Source organism: Bacillus rossius, chromosome 18 (genome assembly GCF_032445375.1).
Source record: "Bacillus rossius redtenbacheri isolate Brsri chromosome 18, Brsri_v3, whole genome shotgun sequence".
In the NCBI taxonomy this organism is placed as follows: domain Eukaryota; kingdom Metazoa; phylum Arthropoda; class Insecta; order Phasmatodea; family Bacillidae; genus Bacillus; species Bacillus rossius.
In genome coordinates, this window is record NC_086345.1 from 27,422,393 (window position 1) to 27,440,639 (window position 18,247).

General features: G+C 41.3%; 1 protein-coding gene across 1 annotated transcript; it reads left to right on the plus strand.

Moving 5' to 3' along the window:
• Positions 1-742: 742 nt before the first annotated feature.
• On the plus strand, positions 743-17,047 carry LOC134541293 (protein yellow-like). The gene is made up of 3 exons (XM_063384614.1): positions 743-1,021; positions 14,251-14,731; positions 16,048-17,047. The coding sequence occupies exons 1-3, from the start codon at positions 1,003-1,005 to the stop codon at positions 16,847-16,849; spliced, it is 1,302 nt and encodes a 433-aa protein (XP_063240684.1). The 5' UTR covers positions 743-1,002; the 3' UTR covers positions 16,850-17,047.
• Positions 17,048-18,247: the final 1,200 nt, after the last annotated feature.

The following is an 18,247-nucleotide window of genomic DNA, read 5'->3' on the forward strand; positions in this document are numbered from 1 at the left end:
TGATACAACTGTAAATCTCCATTGTGTGTTTTATCGTTCGAGAAAATTATTTGAAGCTTCAATTTCCATTTTTTAACGAGTGTGGCGGCTACGAACTCACAGCCGCTTTATATATATATATATATATATATATATATATATATATATACACATACACATACATACATATATACATACATATAAAAGTAAAAATAAAATTTCGCAAAAAATCGTTTTTTTTTCTCGGTTAAGTTTGTTACATTAAAAAAAAACTCTAAAATCACGAAACTGTATTATTACTCGCGAAATAGTGTTCTCTTTTCATTCCAACAATTTTTTTTCCTAACTGAAATTAAAACTAAGTGTATTTGGGAGGGGTCTGGGTAGGGAAGACTCTAAGTGCGTCTCAGGCCGAAGCCTACACGCTCTAAGCATGCAGGTTATGAACCATGCAGGAGAGGAAGCATGCATCATGTGCTAGGAGGGGGATTGGCCAGCCATGGCAACATTTTAGCCATGACTAACTCCCCTCACTGACTATTCTAAGTTAAAACTAGATAAATAAGTTGGGCCCAGGTAAAACCTGCATAGACACAGGGAAAACCCTGGGCACTGACATGCGGGATACAAAATTTCACGCATTAATTACATGCGGGTTGGCTACGGGAATAGAAGGATGGCTCAGGAAGAAGAGTTGGAAGAGTGGGAAATATCTACTAAGCAAGGGCGGGCACTTTTTATCCGCATTGGGGGGTTTTGGGCATGACTGGTTGTTGGGGGGCGACTATCGTCGTTTCCCGCCAGGCTGCCAGCAGGCCAATTCATTCCGGCCGTGAAGTGGCTGGCTGATCGGGGGTCAGTGAGCGCTGAGCGGCGATGCTGCCAACCCATGAAACTCGCCGGGAGAGGTCGGAGTTGCTCAATAGACCGCGGACAGCGGTCCAGCGAGGTTGTAGTGTTGGAGGCAGCTGCGCGCGTGACGTGACGTGACGTGACGTGTGTCCTCGCTGCTGCGTCAACTCCATGGCTCTCTCCAGGACAGGTGAGTCGCGCTTACACTTTCTCTCGCGGACAGCACAGCGAGATCAGTTCAAGGGAAAGTCAGGCATTTCACATACGTATATAAATAAACACGTTCAAAATCTTTGAAATATTGAAACAACGTTGCAATCGAATACACGCGTATTTAAACATATCTACGTCACACCTGTAACAGGTTAAAATATATACATATAAATGAATGATATATGAATAAATGAATGAGAGGGATATATACAGATACATAGAGATAGAGCGAGGGATATAGGGAGATATAGATAAATAGATACGTGCATTGTAAATGAGTACGTAGTTGAGTTTTCGTTATTCATTCTCGTTTTGAAAGTTGTGGGAGTTCGATAACGTTTGTTTATCCTGCAAAGCAAATAGTAAATCCTAGCAAACGAACGTCTGAGCACATTGTTAAAAAAAACTCAGTGTACATTCCTATAAAATTTCAGGATTTCCCTCGATTTCCATGCGATCCACGCATCAGATCATGACTTGGTGACAATGGGACCACCTCGAGAGTATACTCTTTCAAACAAAAAAAAAATTGTGAAAATCGATCCACTATTGACGGAGAAATCGACGAACATACATAAAAAAAGGAGGGGGGGGGGGGGAGTTGTCTGTAAAATCTGTTTACGGACGATAATTTTATGTGATAACTTATTATCAAATATTTTTTTAATTGCTGCTTTTAAAAATCCCGCCTTAACCTGTTTGATATTATAGAAGATTTTCTCGCACGGTTGGTTGGCCGGTTCTTGCACGCTCGCCTCAGGCGAAACGTGACAATGAGTCATGCTTTTTTTCGTGCGTGCAGCCGGCGTTCATCGATTTATAAGACGTTATTCACGTCAAAATAAAAAACATACAGTCGAACGTAGAACTTCCTCATCCTTTTTTGAAGTCGGTTAGAAATGAGTTCGTGTGTTCGACCGCAAACTCTTTCCCCGTTGGCGCCCAGGACATGACACGCAACAATGTCGCCCGTTGCGGCTTTGAGCACCACGTGTGACCACATGCGCGCTGCGCCGAGACGTCCTGTCCCTCTTAGAGCCCGTCTACAATAGTCCGAACCTGTGCGTGGTCCGTGTCCTTATCCGAATGTGAGTGACGTCACATTGTCTCACCGAAAACTGCCCTGTCCACAATAATTGCGATGTCCGATGTACGAATGTATTGATTTATAAAGTTGTCACCAGAGCGCAGTAAATGTGCCAAACCAAATGTTTTTGTTTAATTGTTTTGATGCTTTGTAGTTTGAGATTGAACTTATGAATGTTATGTAAGTTATAAGTGACTTACAACACCTTCCATTTCCTTCAATAACAAAAACAAACACCACGTTTTTAAACGGGAACCGGAAATTCAAATATCGTGAGTGTTCTGTTCTTTTCCTGTGTCCGAAGCGCACACCTTTGAATATATATACTGTATAGAAGTCGCCAGCCCAGGTTAAAATTTCTAATATGGTTTTGAGGTAGTTGGTTAATTCACCGCCGCAATCGCCACCATCTCTAGGGCATCGACTTGTGGTGGTCCCTAGCGGACAAGTGTCGAACTCTTCAAACACCCCTTCCCCCTCCCGTTGAACGACGTTGAGCTGCAGTGAATGATGGATGAGGGGTGCGGGGAATGACAGCGGGCGACAGCGCTGCGCTCTAACGTGTAAATAACAACTAAGACGATACAGGGCGCTACGGCAGCGCACTGCAGCGGTGAAGTTCCCAAGCTGCTCTGCATACGCTTCTGAAAAACGTAGAGTAAATCCTATCCACTCGCGACTTCTATACAGTATATATATATATATATATATATATATATATATATATATATATATATATATATATATATATATATTCAAAGATTATAGTCACAACATATTTGGCGACGAGGATGGCCTTTTTCTTCGTCCTGGATTGTAGACCTCGGCCGGGCTTGCGGTTCTCCTGGAGATTCCAGGAGCGGTCGGAAACTCTCTGGACTCGCGGTTGATGGGTCACGGTGTTAGGTGTCCGCCCGCCTGCGGGCTGATTACGAACACTATCGACGACTAGCGTTATTCTTCACGCGGTAACGAAACACGTATCGCATTTGGTGATTACGACCCACCTTGCGATATGCGTTTCGTTATTTTCCACGGTAACGCTGACCTGCGATACGAATCCATGACGTCAGAGGACAAGCAACAATTGAACAATTAATATGTTCGTCGAACAGACTATTTTGTAAGTGAATCATGAATACTTAGTGTTACTGGGAACAAAATATTCTTTTTTAACGCACTAATTTCTTAAATAAAGTCTTTAAAGCTTTTTTTGCTGCCTTTTTCGTAGAAGTTTAAATCAAAAATGCAGTTAAAGATTTCGCGTCGTCATTGTGGCTAACTGCGTCTTGCCATGTAAACATAAACATCGAACGAGAAGCATGTTTAAACTTCAATAGAATGAAAATGAGGCCACTCTACAGGTTACAAAATTAAAGGAACAACTAATTACCACGAACCCGTGTCTGTTTTTATTTTACCTATTATTGATATGATATGAAGAGTGGAATTAAAAAAAATATTTAGTCAAGTTTTGTGTGCTTGTGTAAAAACATAACCTTATACTTCAAAGTTATACATATATGTGGTTGATGATATATTTAAGTGGTTATTAGCATACCTAATAAAAACTACACTTTTTAACATATTTCCAGCGGTGAGCTTTCTAGTTTATGTAATCTAATCAGTTAAAATTTTATAAATATATTTTAATACTCATGTGCTTTCGTATATTTTATATACAAGTGTTTTGAAACAATGTTTCCAAGATATTAGTACCATTCGTAAATAAAAATAATTTTGCTAATATTTATATTATAGGTCACTCAAACATTTTTTACTCCCTTCGTACACTTGGTAAAGTTTAATTACAGTAAATTATTTAAATTTGTGGTTTTCTTGACTAGAGTGCACATGCCGCTATTAAAGAGGACACTGTGTTGAATATTTGTGTTCTCAGTTAAAATAAGCCTTAGAGTGGCACTGGTAAAGTTACTGCTGCCCAACAGAAATCATGGTGTGGTTTATTAAGAGCCACAGAGAGTTTGCAGCCAATTTTTCTTCAAATAATGAATGTGAAGCTTGCATGTATCTGTGGATTTAACTGACAAAGAGGCTTAACAAACGTTTAGGGACATTAAAAACCATTGACCATTGGCAAAATATTAGTTTTCTTTTTTTTTTCTTTAGTGAATATAGCATTACAATTTTTATGTAAGCAGCAGCCTTCAATTACAATGGAGAAGATATGGGCTACTTTTTGTATTTTCATTTTTTGAAGTCTGTTTTAAACTCAGTGTATTGGGTTGCATATTCTAAGGATAAAATTAGGCCCATAATGTTTCAATTTAAAAAGATTGACATTTTAAACAGTTATTATGGAACAGTTCTTGAAAATTTTCAGTGTAAGAACAGTTTATTTTTATAATCTGAGGATATGAAAGTTCATTGCTATGTTTTTTTTAATTGCTGTTTAATTTAATCTCACCAATGACTTAAACAAGTGAAACTAAGTACTGAGTAATTAGAGTAAGTACTGAGTAAACAACTTTGTTTTCAAGATGGCATTCAAGTTGGTTAATGATCCAACATGTATGTAAATTATTAATATGCTGCAATTATTTTAAAAACTGTCTAGAAATATTCAATAATTTTAATTCTCCCCTCCCCCTTTTTTTTCCATTAAGATAAATTAATAGATTACTTTTTCTCAGCAAGTTTAGAAATTGATGGTTTAATATGTAAAATAATATTCAGTTTGAACAATTTCTCATGTACATGCATTCCAATTATTTAATCCATTTTTTTTAATTTCAGTAATGGATCAACATGATATATGCTGCAATAAAAAGAGCAGCTTAAGCAATAGCTGCTAAGATAACAGCTGGCAATATTATCCAAGTTATATTTCTGAGCAGCCTTGACCAGTGAATTATCCAAATCTTCGGTACAGCATCATTGGGAATGATGTAGATTCTAGAAGGTGGTTTTGTCCCTCAACCTCTGGTAGACATTATATTGTGTTAGTCATGCATTTTGTTTATCCTATACTTTTCCAAATATTTATTTGAAAATTAAATATATATTTTTTTCAATACTGGTATGCTTCCAATTTTGTTTTTTGAGATTGGTGTAGTGGGTTTAAAATAAGAGTGGTGAAAATTAAGTAGTTAAGATACCTGAAAGTTGACAGAGAGAAATTGGAGGTGTGCTACATTTAAAATGAAACACAAAAAAATGACTTGCATAAACATGGAAGTGTTAATAGTTCATATTAAAAAAAATTAAAATTAAAGTTGTTCTACTCAGAAGTGTATGCAGAATTTTGTTATGAGGGAGGAAGGGGGATGGGGAGGAGGAAAGTGGTATAGAAGCACTTAGCCTGTTGGCTTTATTTTTTTTGGGTTGGGGGGGGGGGGGGGGGGAATATAGATTTTTCTTTTAGGATTTTGGGGGAGGCATATATTCCTCTTGCCCCTGCATATACCCCTGGTAGGTTCATTATTAAAACAAGACCTCTTACAATCCTTGTGTTTTCATAAGATAGCCAAGAAACCTAAGAGTTTTTTATGCATATTTGTTATAATGGCCATCAGTCACAATCAGTTACATATTAATTTACTGTATTAGTCTTTTATTTAAGTTAAATTTTACTTAATATAGTTAAATAAGCTGTTCAAATGCTTCATCACATATTTTAAGAAACATATGATTTGATCTCTAAATACTAGCTCAAAAATTGCTTATTTTAATGTTCACACACATCTAAGCACAGATTTAATGGTTATTGGTTATTCTGATGATAAATAGAAAGATAAGAACAGTGAGTGATGATAAAAATTCATAAGATGCAGAGTGTTGACTGGGGAGGTGCAAGGAATGGAGCTGTACCAAACTTTATCGCAAGATGAATCATACTAAGTAAGTCAATATTTGTTCCTGAATTATCTAGCTAAATGCAATGTGTGTCATTTAATTTGTTTGTACTTGTCTCAGTCTCAATAAACATACCTACATTGATTCTAAACTTACAATAATAAAAATTAGTTCAAAATATTTTTTTTTATATTCGTCCACATGAAACAATGTCTATACTGTATACAAATGGGCTCACTGGCAACAACAAGCAGTTGTACCTGCTGGAACTTGCATTGATAGTCAGCTAGTCTAATGAAATTCTTCCATGTTATATCTTGTTTACACAAAAAAAAAAGTAAAGAATGGTTATATACAAGCATTGTGAAATCTTTGACTGGAAAAACCTTGATAATTCTTTTAGTCAGCTTACTTTATAGAATCTGTACTTTGTTATTAGCACCTCCTTTATTATAACTCTGCATCTATGATACCTAGTGTAACCTATACAATTCATACTGATAATGATCAATAGTACAATTTAAAAATAATAAAAAAAGATCAGTTGAGCAGCATTCAAGAAAGATAGCTGGCAGCTGATAAACAACATTCAAGAAAGACAGCTGGCAGCTGATGAGAAGCATTGGGAATATGTGCTTCTGAAATGGCAACCAGCAATTTGATTAAAAAGGCATCAAAGAACTTAAAGAAAAGTTAAAAGGCATGCTGGAGGCATGTGCTAAAATTGCCAATTATGAGAAAATATTGTGTTAAGAAATAATTTTTTGTATACAAACATGGAAATGAGTGAACACTTATTTTCACAATTTCTTTAATAAATGCAACAAACTTGATAACAAAGTATTTATTAAATTGCATAGCTCGTTTCTTCATGTTTCTTCATTTTCTAAGGTTTTCCAACTGCTATGAGGGTGCAATCTGGCAATTCGAAGGGATTTTGATGGTTTCTTAACAATCTTCTCTGCCTTCTCCTCCAGTTCGATATTTAGCAGAAAGGCAGCAAAGGCCATTGTGTAGAACCTGAAATATTTTCAAACATTAACTAAATTAGTGTAATATAGTTTGGTAGGCTACTAATTGTTAACAAGAGGGCCTGATTAATAAAAATAATTTTTAAGATGATATTATTGATCTAATATTCCTCGATGTAACGCATAACTGCATTCATTTTTCTTTAATTTCTAAAAACAATTTTAACTTTTCGACTTCTTTTCCAACAATTCTCCATGAGTGTGTTGTAATTCTTCAAGCAGTTAAACTAGAAATATGCCATTTTAATAGCTTGTTAGGTTAGGTAAATCAAAAAATTTAGACATGAGAATGATTGGTTGGCTTAAGTAAGCTACATTAAAAATACTTACTGTGTGATTTTGTGAACTGTTTCTTAAGTTATGTTACCAACAAAAATAATAGGTATAAACTGTAGTGTGGTTGGTTAGGTTAGAGTTAGCTGTGTTACAATATATAATTCTTAAAAACTGTTAAAATGAGTTCACAGTATATTTAATATAACTACCATAACCTAATAAACTGTCTACACTACTTTCAAGTATTTATAATTAACCTAATCAAACCAGCCATTCCCACCATTAAGTTTGTTAGATGAATTAAAAATAACAAATAAATAGTGTGGATCTGTGTGAATGGTAAGTTAAGTTAGGTTAGTTACATTAATTGTACTACAAAATATGTGTGGATGGTTGGTTAGGTGAGGTAAGCTTAATTTTCTATTAGTAAAACAATGTTACAGTATTGATAGCCTATGTTAATTATTGGAATTAATGTCTGAAAACTAATAAATAATTTTAAAAAAACATATGGACAAGTAGCTTTTCACCATATTTACCTCATTATACAATATTTAAAATGTAGCTAACCTAACCAACTGTAGACATGAATAGGTTTGCAGTATTTGAAGTGTAGCTAACCACACATAACCAACAATTTAAACAGTAAACAACTTGAAATATCTCAACAGAAATAAGTATCAAGGTTAATAATAGGAACTCAAAATTACCGTCTTCATAAACTTATTTTTATAATAAAGCCTCGCCTCCCCTACATAAAAGCTCGAAATGTTATTTAATAGAATCATCCTGTTTAAGGAGGGGAATTCATAAATAAATTATTCATCAAGTTATTTGTTTTATGATCAGCCCCACTTGTTAACAATTACCAATGTTAACACATTTAGGTGATAGAGCCAATATGTAAATGAATGAGCACAAATGAAAAATGTATTGCACAATTGAACACACAAGGAGGCCGGAAATAGCCTTCTGAAACTAAATAAAGAAATATACAATTTACTGTCTGAAGTCTACAAGCGCACAGATTAAACAAAAATGCATGTTGAGCAAATACCCGAACACTAAATATACATAAGTAGCCTATTTGAACTATTTATAGCTATGTTGAGTTCATAATGTGCGTGTAAATAATATCGCTCTTTAGGTTAGGATTAATTTGATAAGCTATGACACAGCATTTATTAATATTATTCTTACCTACTTTGATCGTATTTAAACCACTTCATAATTATTCCACACAAACTATGCATTGAAAACAATGATTTCATGGTACAATTAATAAACAGAAATAGCACTTTAAAAATAATGTTCGCGTTTTAAATATACACACGCTAACCTAAAACAATTGTTTTCGTTTAACTTCATCGCTTTACATCGTACTCGACTATATTTAAAACAATAATGTGCGATTATAATGCCGTTTTTAGGACGGGAGGACATTATTTTTAAGAGTAATTATATCACTTACCTCACAATCGCTTCGTATCACCACTTGAAATGCCCGTGATATATAACGTAGCTCCGGTGCGATAAATATCACTTGAAAAGTGTGCTCGTAATCAAAGTTTGCGATATATACCGCCACAACGTCATCAATATTCGAAGTTTAACGAAACACGATGTGTTCGTAATCACGTTGCTGGTTCCTGCGATATTCTTCGCAAACCTTCGTTATTTATCGCAACTTATAACGCAAAGTGTGTGCTCGTAATCAGCCCGCTGGAGGTCACCGGACCCGACTGTACCCGGGACAATGACCGCGTGGTCGCTGGTGCGTGTCCGTGTCTGCGGCCGGACACTGGACAGTTCCGCCTCGCAGGAAGCCGTGCCCCAGTTACCCCCAGTTACCCCCACTCCCCCCTTCCCCTTCCCCCCCCCGGCTCCCGCACGCTCGTGACAGACACTTCCGCAATGCACCGGCACCACAGGGTGTCTACAAGGAAAAAAAATATTTCGTACCAACTTAGGCGAGAATAAAATTACTAGATTAAAAAAAAAAAACAAGGAACTAAATTATAATTTGTTATGGTTTTAACAATTATTTAGGAAGTTATTATGACATTACAACGCTCTAACTTAAAAATCACACACACACATTCCATAGTTTTTTAAAAAAATAATTACTCTTAATAATAAAACGTATTGGAGTTACTGTAATATTATTATGTTAAAGAAAAAAAAGTACTAGATCTGAGCGTAAATGTACTAGACCACTAAAAAACTTATAAAAGTACTATATCTAGTACGGAAGTACTAACTGTGGACACCCAGACCGGCACATGAAGGCAACTGCCTCCTTCCGTCATACGTACTTCGTGTCACGTGTTCTCCAGCCTGTTGGACGGCCCGGGAAAATCTCTCACCCCCCGTCCATCAAAAATTACGCCTTTTAGGCCATTTCAACTCTTCTACAAAAAAAAAACACAGTTTTAAAAACTTAATCCGAAATCAAAAGTACTTTTCGGCCCTTCAGCGAATTTTTGAAATTGGCTTTTCGTAAGCACTCAAGGGCCTGTACCGGTTGTTTTACGCAAAAAAAAAAAAAAAATAATAATAATAATAACTCGGAAAACACGCCTTAAAAGCCGCAGTTTAAAAACTTAATCCATAATCGAAAATCCTTTTTTTGTCCTCCGCGAATTCTGAAATGCTTTTCGTAGACAGACCCCACTCGGGTATGTTTTGAGTATTCAAGAGTTTTTATTTACATAAAGTACCCTTTACAGTATGTTATACAATCTTTGTTGACGTGCCAGCACTCTGTGCCCTTTTGCCAAAATTTACTCGGGTGTGTTGAGTAGTGTTTGAAATCGTGTTGTTTTCTCCTGAAGCTCTGCGCACCGTGTTGTGTTATCGCGTGGGCGGGTGGCGGGGGGGGGGGGGGGGCAGGGGGGGAGGGGGGCCTTAAGGTGGGTTTACGATTGAAAATTAAAAATTAAGACTTAGACTTAGTCGTGTACTTACCATATGACTCTATGTAAACTAGTGGAATGGTTTATGATTGTCGTTTGTGAATTTTGACGGGTCGTGTACGAACCATATGATGACTTAAGACTTAACAGAAATGGTTATATTTTATATTTTTCATTAAGACTTAAGGGAAGCGACCAATCACAACAAACCGGAACCTTTCAACCGGAAGTTTGTCTTATTATTTGACCGAGCGAGGCAGTATTTTGGGTTAGAATTCGTATATTTGTCATTTGTAATCATCATCCATTTCGAAAAATTATATATCCCATTTGTCAATAACCTATTTCAAACCTGCTTCTCCGTTTCGAACAATGGCCGACCATGTGTTTTGTGCTGTGATTGGTTGGAATTAACGACTTCTATGTCAATCATAAACTGGAAAATGTATTTTTGACATGATCGTGTGCTCGATGTTAAGTTGTAATTCTTAAGGAAATCAATCGTAAACCCAGCTTTAAAGAGGCGTCAGAGATCCGACTGCGACGTGTGGTTTGTTACACCGTCACCGCCTCGCGTCGCCACGGCCTGGGGCGTCTCCTCTGGCGTCGGAGGTCGTGGCCTTGGCGGCGGTGAAAGCACGCGCCTTCAGGGCAACACTCACCCAGCGGTAGAGCTGTAGCAAACCGTATGTATTCGTTACTGAGTAACGGCTGCGCCATCTAGTAACGAGTAACGAAACGTTACACACGGCTGCATTTCGTTACTCGCATTTTTCGTATGTTTTTTACGCATGCGCGCGCTTATTCGTTACAAAGAACGATGTTTGTTTATCGAGTAAAGTATAATTTGGAAATTCGTCGTATCGGTACTGTGTGTGTAGACAAAGTTTGAGATTGGAACAGAAACAACGTAAGAAAGTATTTTTTACATATTATAAATATGTAGGTATGTTTTTGTTTTTTTATTATCTCGTATTTTCACGTTTTTTTGTTCTTATCTTAAAAGAGATATTATAATAAAGCCGCTCTAATGAGATTTAATTGTTTCTTGTTTAACAAAAGCTGTTTATTATCAAATATTATTAATAGTTTATATTCGATTTATTATTATTTACGCGACGGCATACTGTACACGTACGCAATACGACACGCTTCGTTGCTTTAACATAGGATGTTATGCGGTATCAGAAGTAACGAGTAACGTAACGATACGAAAGTAACGAGTACTAATTGTTATAGTAACGAATACATACGGGTACGCTTTTTTTCTTTACTTTTACACCTCTACTCAGCGTTATCCTTCCCAGTGAATAATCACATAGCCCCCACAAGGGCGGGGCTGGGTGGACCCCTGGGTCTCAGCGCCCTCAGAGTCGCGACCACGTAGAGGCGCGCGGTCCATAGACTACTGATGACGTAGACCTAGCTCATGGCCCCCACAAGGGTGGGGCTGGGTGGACCCCTGGGTCTCAGCGCCCTCAGAGTCGCGACCACGTAGAGGCGCGCGGTCCATAGACTACTGATGACGTAGACCTAGCTCATGGCCCCCACAAGGGCGGGGCTGGGTGGACCCCTGGGTCTCAGCGCCCTCAGAGTCGCGACCACGTAGAGGCGCGCGGTCAATAGACTACTGATGACGTAGACCTAGCTCATGGCCCCCACAAGGGCGGGGCTGGGTGGACCCCTGGGTCTCAGCGCCCTCAGAGTCGCGACCACGTAGAGGCGCGCGGTCCATAGACTACTGATGACGTAGACCTAGCTCATGGCCCCCACATGGGCGGGGCTGGGTGGACCCCTGGGTCTTAGCGCCCTCAGAGTCGCGATCACGTAGAGGCGCGCGGTCCATAGACTACTGATGACGTAGACCTAGCTCATGGCCCCCACAAGGGCGGGGCTGGGTGGACCCCTGGGTCTCAGCGCCCTCAGAGTAGCGACCACGTAGAGGCGCGCGGTCCATAGACTACTGATGACGTAGACCTAGCTCATGCCCCCACAAGGGTGGGGCTGGGTGGACCCCTGGGTCTCAGCGCCCTCAGAGTCGTGACCATGTAGAGGCGCGCGGTCCATAGACTACTGATGACGTAGACCTAGCTCATGGCCCCCACAAGGGTGCGGCTGGGTGGACCCCTGGGTCTCAGCGCCCTCAGAGTCGCGACCACGTAGAGGCGCGCGGTCCATAGACTACTGATGACGTAGACCTAGCTCATGGCCCCCACAAGGGCGGGGCTGGGTGGACCCCTGGGTCTCAGCGCCCTCAGAGTCGCAACCACGTAGAGGCGCGCGGTCCATAGACTACTGATGACGTAGACCTAGCTCATGGCCCCCACAAGGGTGTGGCTGGGTGGACCCCTGGGTCTCAGCGCCCTCAGAGTCGCGACCACGTAGAGGCGCGCGGTCCATAGACTACTGATGACGTAGACCTAGCTCATGCCCCCACAAGGGCGGGGCTGGGTGGACCCCTGGGTTTCAGCGCCCTCAGAGTCGTGACCACGTAGAGGTGCGCGGTCCATAGACTACTGATGACGTAGACCTAGCTCATGGCCCCCACAAGGGTGCGGCTGGGTGGACCCCTGGGTCTCAGCGCTCTCAGAGTCGCGACCACGTAGAGCGCGCGGTCCATAGACTACTGATGACGTAGACCTAGCTCATGGCCCCCACAAGGGCGGGGCTGGGTTGACCCCTGGGTCTCAGCGCCCTCAGAGTCGCGACCACGTAGAGGCGCGCGGTCCATAGACTACTGATGACGTAGACCTAGCTCATGGCCCCCACAAGGGTGACTCTGGGTGGAGCCCTGGGTCCAGGACCTGGGCCTGTTAATTTTTAAAAGTTTAACTATTATAATTTTTTCAAACTAAATTTTTTTCTTCCAATGAAATTTTAGAAGATTTTTACACATCTACAGCTTATTTCATTTTTCTGTAACTTTTTTCATTTTAATGTTAGTGTGTGAAATAAATGCAAATGCTTGCTGCGGTTATTTTAAAGTAGGTAAACTAATTTCATAAACAAAGCTTAGTTTTGGACTTATAAAATAGTAACCATAATTATACCCTGTACTTTCAGGTTAAAAACATTCTAAAAATAGTGTAGGTAAGAAATAACCTTAAAGTTATAATGTAGCACGTGACTGTAAAATTTTGGAGGGGGGAGACGGGGGGGGGGGGGGGGGGGGGGGGTCGTCTCCGATTCTGGGACCAGGGCCCGCAATCGAATGTGGGGGCCATGAATAAGCCAAGTGTGCATAGTCGACACAATTTCTAAACTACTCAAGACATCCGAGTGGGGTATGCTTACGAAAAGAATTTAAGAGTTCGCTGAGGGCCGAAAAAGTACTTTTGATTTTGGATTAAGTTTTTAAAATGTATTTTTAGAAGAGATAAAACGCGTGTTTTCAGAGCTATTTTTTTAGGCGTAAAACAACCAGTACAGATTCTTGAAAGCACTCAAGGGACTTGCATTACACCTTTATCTTCATTTCTCCGCCATGTAATGTTATGGTCGCCGCTCATACGCACGACGAGAAGACTGCGCGCCAGTCCAGAGGAGACACCGCGCTAGAAGCACCAGCGAGCGTCGCGCTTATCATCCCGCCTCGCCGACACACATACACCCCTGACGAGGCGGGCCGCCCTTAAGATTAAACAGCAAAACAATCATTGAAATTTACGCTAGATTGTGGGTTAAAAGTGTAGTTTTGGACAGTTCATTGTTCCAAGTCTTCCAGGGGGAAAATTGCGGAGCCCGTGGCAAAGTAACCTCCAGGGCCGCCATAGTAGTGACAGGCCCCCCACATCATTCTGTGGGCCCCGTTGCTAGAAGTCATGATGGGCCCCCATAAATTTATATATATTTTTTTTTTTTTTTTTTTTTTTTTTAATCTTTATCACAATTGTTTTTAAACACATATTAAAACTAATTTTTAGTCGGTGTTTTGATTGTCAACGTAAATTTTGTTTTAATTAATGGCAAATTTAGATACATTCATTGAAGAGTCAATGTGAATTTTTTGGTGTAGGAGAAACTGATGGCACGCGGTGTTGTTGGCAGGCGTGGCGGGTGACGGTGTGCGGTGTGTTGGCAGGCCTGGCGGCGGCCTGCTGGCTGCTGGTCGCGTGGCTGGCGCCCGGCCAGCCGGCGCTGCGCGAGCTGTACCGCTGGAAGCAGGTGGACCTGCTGTACCCCAGCCGGGCGGCGCGCGCCGCCGCCGAGGCCTCGGGCGAGCTGGTGCCCGGGAACAACCTGCCCCTGGGGCTGGAGGTGTGGCGGGACCGCGTGTTCGTGACGCTGCCCCGGTGGAAGCCCGGGGTGCCAGCCACGCTGGCCTACGTGCCCCGCTCCGGGGAGGGCCCCTCGCCCTTGCTGCGCGCCTGGCCCGACTGGGACAGCCAGAACTCCAGCGACTGCCGCGGGCTCACCTCCGTGTTCCGCGTGGCCGCCGACCCGTGCGGGCGCCTCTGGGTGCTGGACTCAGGGCTCGTGGACATAGCCACGGGCAGCCCGGAGCAGCGCTGCCCCCCGCAGCTCCTCGTCTTCGACCTGGACGACGACTCCCTCGTGCACAGGTACCGGCTACAGCAGTCCTCCTCGCTCCCTGGGACCTCTACTGCAGTCCTCCCTCATTCTCACACCATGGCCTAGCCCATTGTTGGCCTGCACTCACGTGTTTCTGTTGATGCAACTATTGTAAGCTAGTGTGAAATGATAAAGCACTTATTTTACTTTAACATCAGCCTTTATTCATTGCCATGTTACATATCACCTACTGCCAACTTCGCACGTGTAGCAGTACCAACCTAGCACTCCTCACAACAGTCATAACCTTTACATAGGTACTTTTTTACAGCTTACAGTCATATGACATCCTCTGAGAGATTTTATCTTGCTGCTAATTTTAATTGGTCATAGCTCACAATGGTCACAGATATTTAAAGATTTTGTATTACATAAATAAATTATTTAAATTTTGTTTACTCAAAATCGTCTGTTCAACGTAAATGGAAAATAGCATTAAAATCATCTATATGATTTGAAACGATATTTTTAAAAGCCAAACTGTCTCACATCTTAAAAGTTTCACGCACTGAACTCTAGTTTTTATCGCATTTTCTGATGGGTACCCTAGTACTGCCCTTGTTGGTAACGTTGGGATATGCAACTGGCTGATCAAAATTTTGTTTTCGAAATGAATCAGATCCATGAAAAGAAACCTATGCCACGGGGTAAATTAGCCTTTATAAAGTGAGTATTTTATGGCAAAGTGTTTATACCGATGGGCATTATACTGGATGATTCTAAATATACTACAAATTGCACACTGAGTTGCAGCTATATTTCTGCAACATTACGAAAATGCGAAGTAGCTTGGCTTCTGGGGTTGTAGCCGTGTCCTTGGCAAATAATTCACCTACGTTCCGGTCGACTTTGCAGTCGGCATCATCAGGGCTACTGCAGGTAGGTCAACTGCTCCCTGATGACGGCGACTGCAACGTCGGCCGAAAACGTCTGTGTCAATTATCAGCCGAGGACGCGGATACAACCCCAGAAGCCAAGCTACTTCAGACAATGGCCGTGAAGGCCTGCAAACATTATTATTGATAATTTGATAATAATTATTTTTATTATTATAGCTGCAATTGGGTACAGAAGTGCCGGGTGGCAAGCATTCTCCTTACTTCCCCTGCACTCTTCTTCTGAACTGATCCACACTCCCAGCCGACACACACTCCTCCTCCAGCCTGTTCCATTCCCCTACCGTCCTCACGACCATCGCGTTCTTTTTTCCCCCTTTCTGTCCTCCTCCTCTGTTTGAAAATGCGACTGTGTGTTCTGTGCTGTGTGGGAGTCGAGCTGTGACGGTGTCGCGGTGCGTGACTCGCAGGTACGAGCTCCCCGCGGACCAGGTCCTCGACGGCTCGCTGTTCGCCACGCTGGCCGTCGACGTGCGAGGCGGTCGCTGCGACGACGCCCATGCGTACCTCGCCGACGTGGCGCGCTACGGGCTGGTGGTGTACCGCCTGCGCGACGACACCTCGTGGCGCGTCAGCCACCCCTTCTTCTACCCCGACCCGGCGTCCTGCCGCTTCGAGCTGCACGGCGTCGTCTTCCGCTGGACGGACGGCGTGTTCGGGCTGAGCCTGTCCCCCGAGAAGGCCCCGGACGGCGACCGGACGCTCTACTTCCACCCCATGTCCGGCGACAAGGAGTACGCCGTGCCGACGTCCGTGCTGAGGAATCGGACGGCGGCGGAGGACGACGCCGGCGCCGACGCCTTCGTGCGGCTCGGGGAGCCGAGGTATCCGAGCAGGGCCCAGGCCTCCGCCTCGGCCATGGACCGGCGCGGGGTCATGTTCTACAACCTGGTGACCCGGGACGCCGTGGGCTGCTGGAACTCGGGCCAGCCCCGGGGCCACGTCCCGGACCTGCAGGGCGTGGCGGCGGCCGACGCAGAGACGCTGCGGTTCCCTAACGACCTCAAGGTGGACCAGGAGGAGCGGCAGTCCGTGTGGGTGCTGAGCGACCGCCTGCCCGGCTACCTGTACGGGCGCCTCGACCCGGGCGACTTCAACTTCCGCGTGCTGACGGGCTTCGCGGACGAGCTGACCCGGGGCACCGTCTGCGACCCGGACCACGTGGACGCGGGGCCGCCCGACGTGGGCAACCGCCTGGGCTGCCCTGCGTGAGGGCTCGGCCCCCCCCGCGCCGCTGCTTTACAACTTCAATAATTGTGTACATAAATGTATTTTGTTTCATTTTTGGAAACTTGTCGCATTTTAAAGTGGGCTTAATTGATTTTTCAATATTAAGATAATAAAAAGTACCTTATACATGTATTTAACTAATATTATGAATATAATAATATTAATAATTATTAACCTCAACTCCAACTTTTTTATATCTAGCAATCAATATATTTTTTTTAATTACATGTTAGTTACCACTACTGACTTGAAATTTAAAATTTGTCTATAAATTAATTTGCATCAAAATAGCTCAAAAAAAAAAGTTGAAATCCACAAATCAAGAAATTCAGCCCCACATATTATGTAATAAATTAAACAAACTATTATTTATTATTTGAAACCCCAAAACAGCAAAAATGAGCACATGAGCATTTAAACTTATTTACTATATGTTTTTTTTAAAAGATTTTCAGTTTAAAAACAAAACAAACCTTATTGGGACAATACATAACTTAACTTCAATCGTATATTATTTATAATATGTACATACATAATTGTGGCAATTAACAATCAGTTAAGGTCACATTGTGCATAAAATAAAAATTTGAAGAAAAAAAAAATTTCTATGTTGTTTGAACTAAAAAAATAAAAAATATTTAAAAATAAGTCATTGTTCAAAAGCGAAAGAATGTACAACAACTCTGCATAAGGTAATTTTTTTTAATAAGCTTAAAACTATGAATCAATAAAAAAAAGCAATTAATTTTAATGAAAAAAAAAAATTGTCTCTTTTTCCATTGCCTTAATGACTATCCTAATGAATAGACATTATTGTCAGAAAATTTAAGATAACTGATAACTAGCACCCCACGCGTCCGGAACGAAAATAGAAAATCTCTCTGATCGGAGAGACCTTTAAAACGTGAATCTCTTTGCATTAACATAAGGGATGGTTGGAATGTGATTTGCTAAGATTTCTTTTTGTTTATTAGCTTTAAATGCGTCAATCATTAAAAAAAAAACCATCTCGCTGCAATACAAAGCTAATTTTGAAGCAAATGTTTCAAATTGCACAAATTTTATAGAACACAATAATTGAAAATAATGTCACAGGCATTTTACAAAAGTTTTCTACCCACAATACGGAAAAATATACAACACCTCATGGCGTTGACATCCTTACATTATCAATACGTCACAACAGGCAACGATAATCATACCGATACTCAGAAATCGTTAATTTGAGAAAATTAATCGCTTAACATCTTTAGGGGTCTATAACAATTAATAAATAAAAATTACTTAAATATTCAACAACAGTTAGCAAAAAGAGCCATCAAAACATGTAAAAAAAAAATACCAATAAATTGTTTTAGGTAATTCCATTATAAAAGTGAA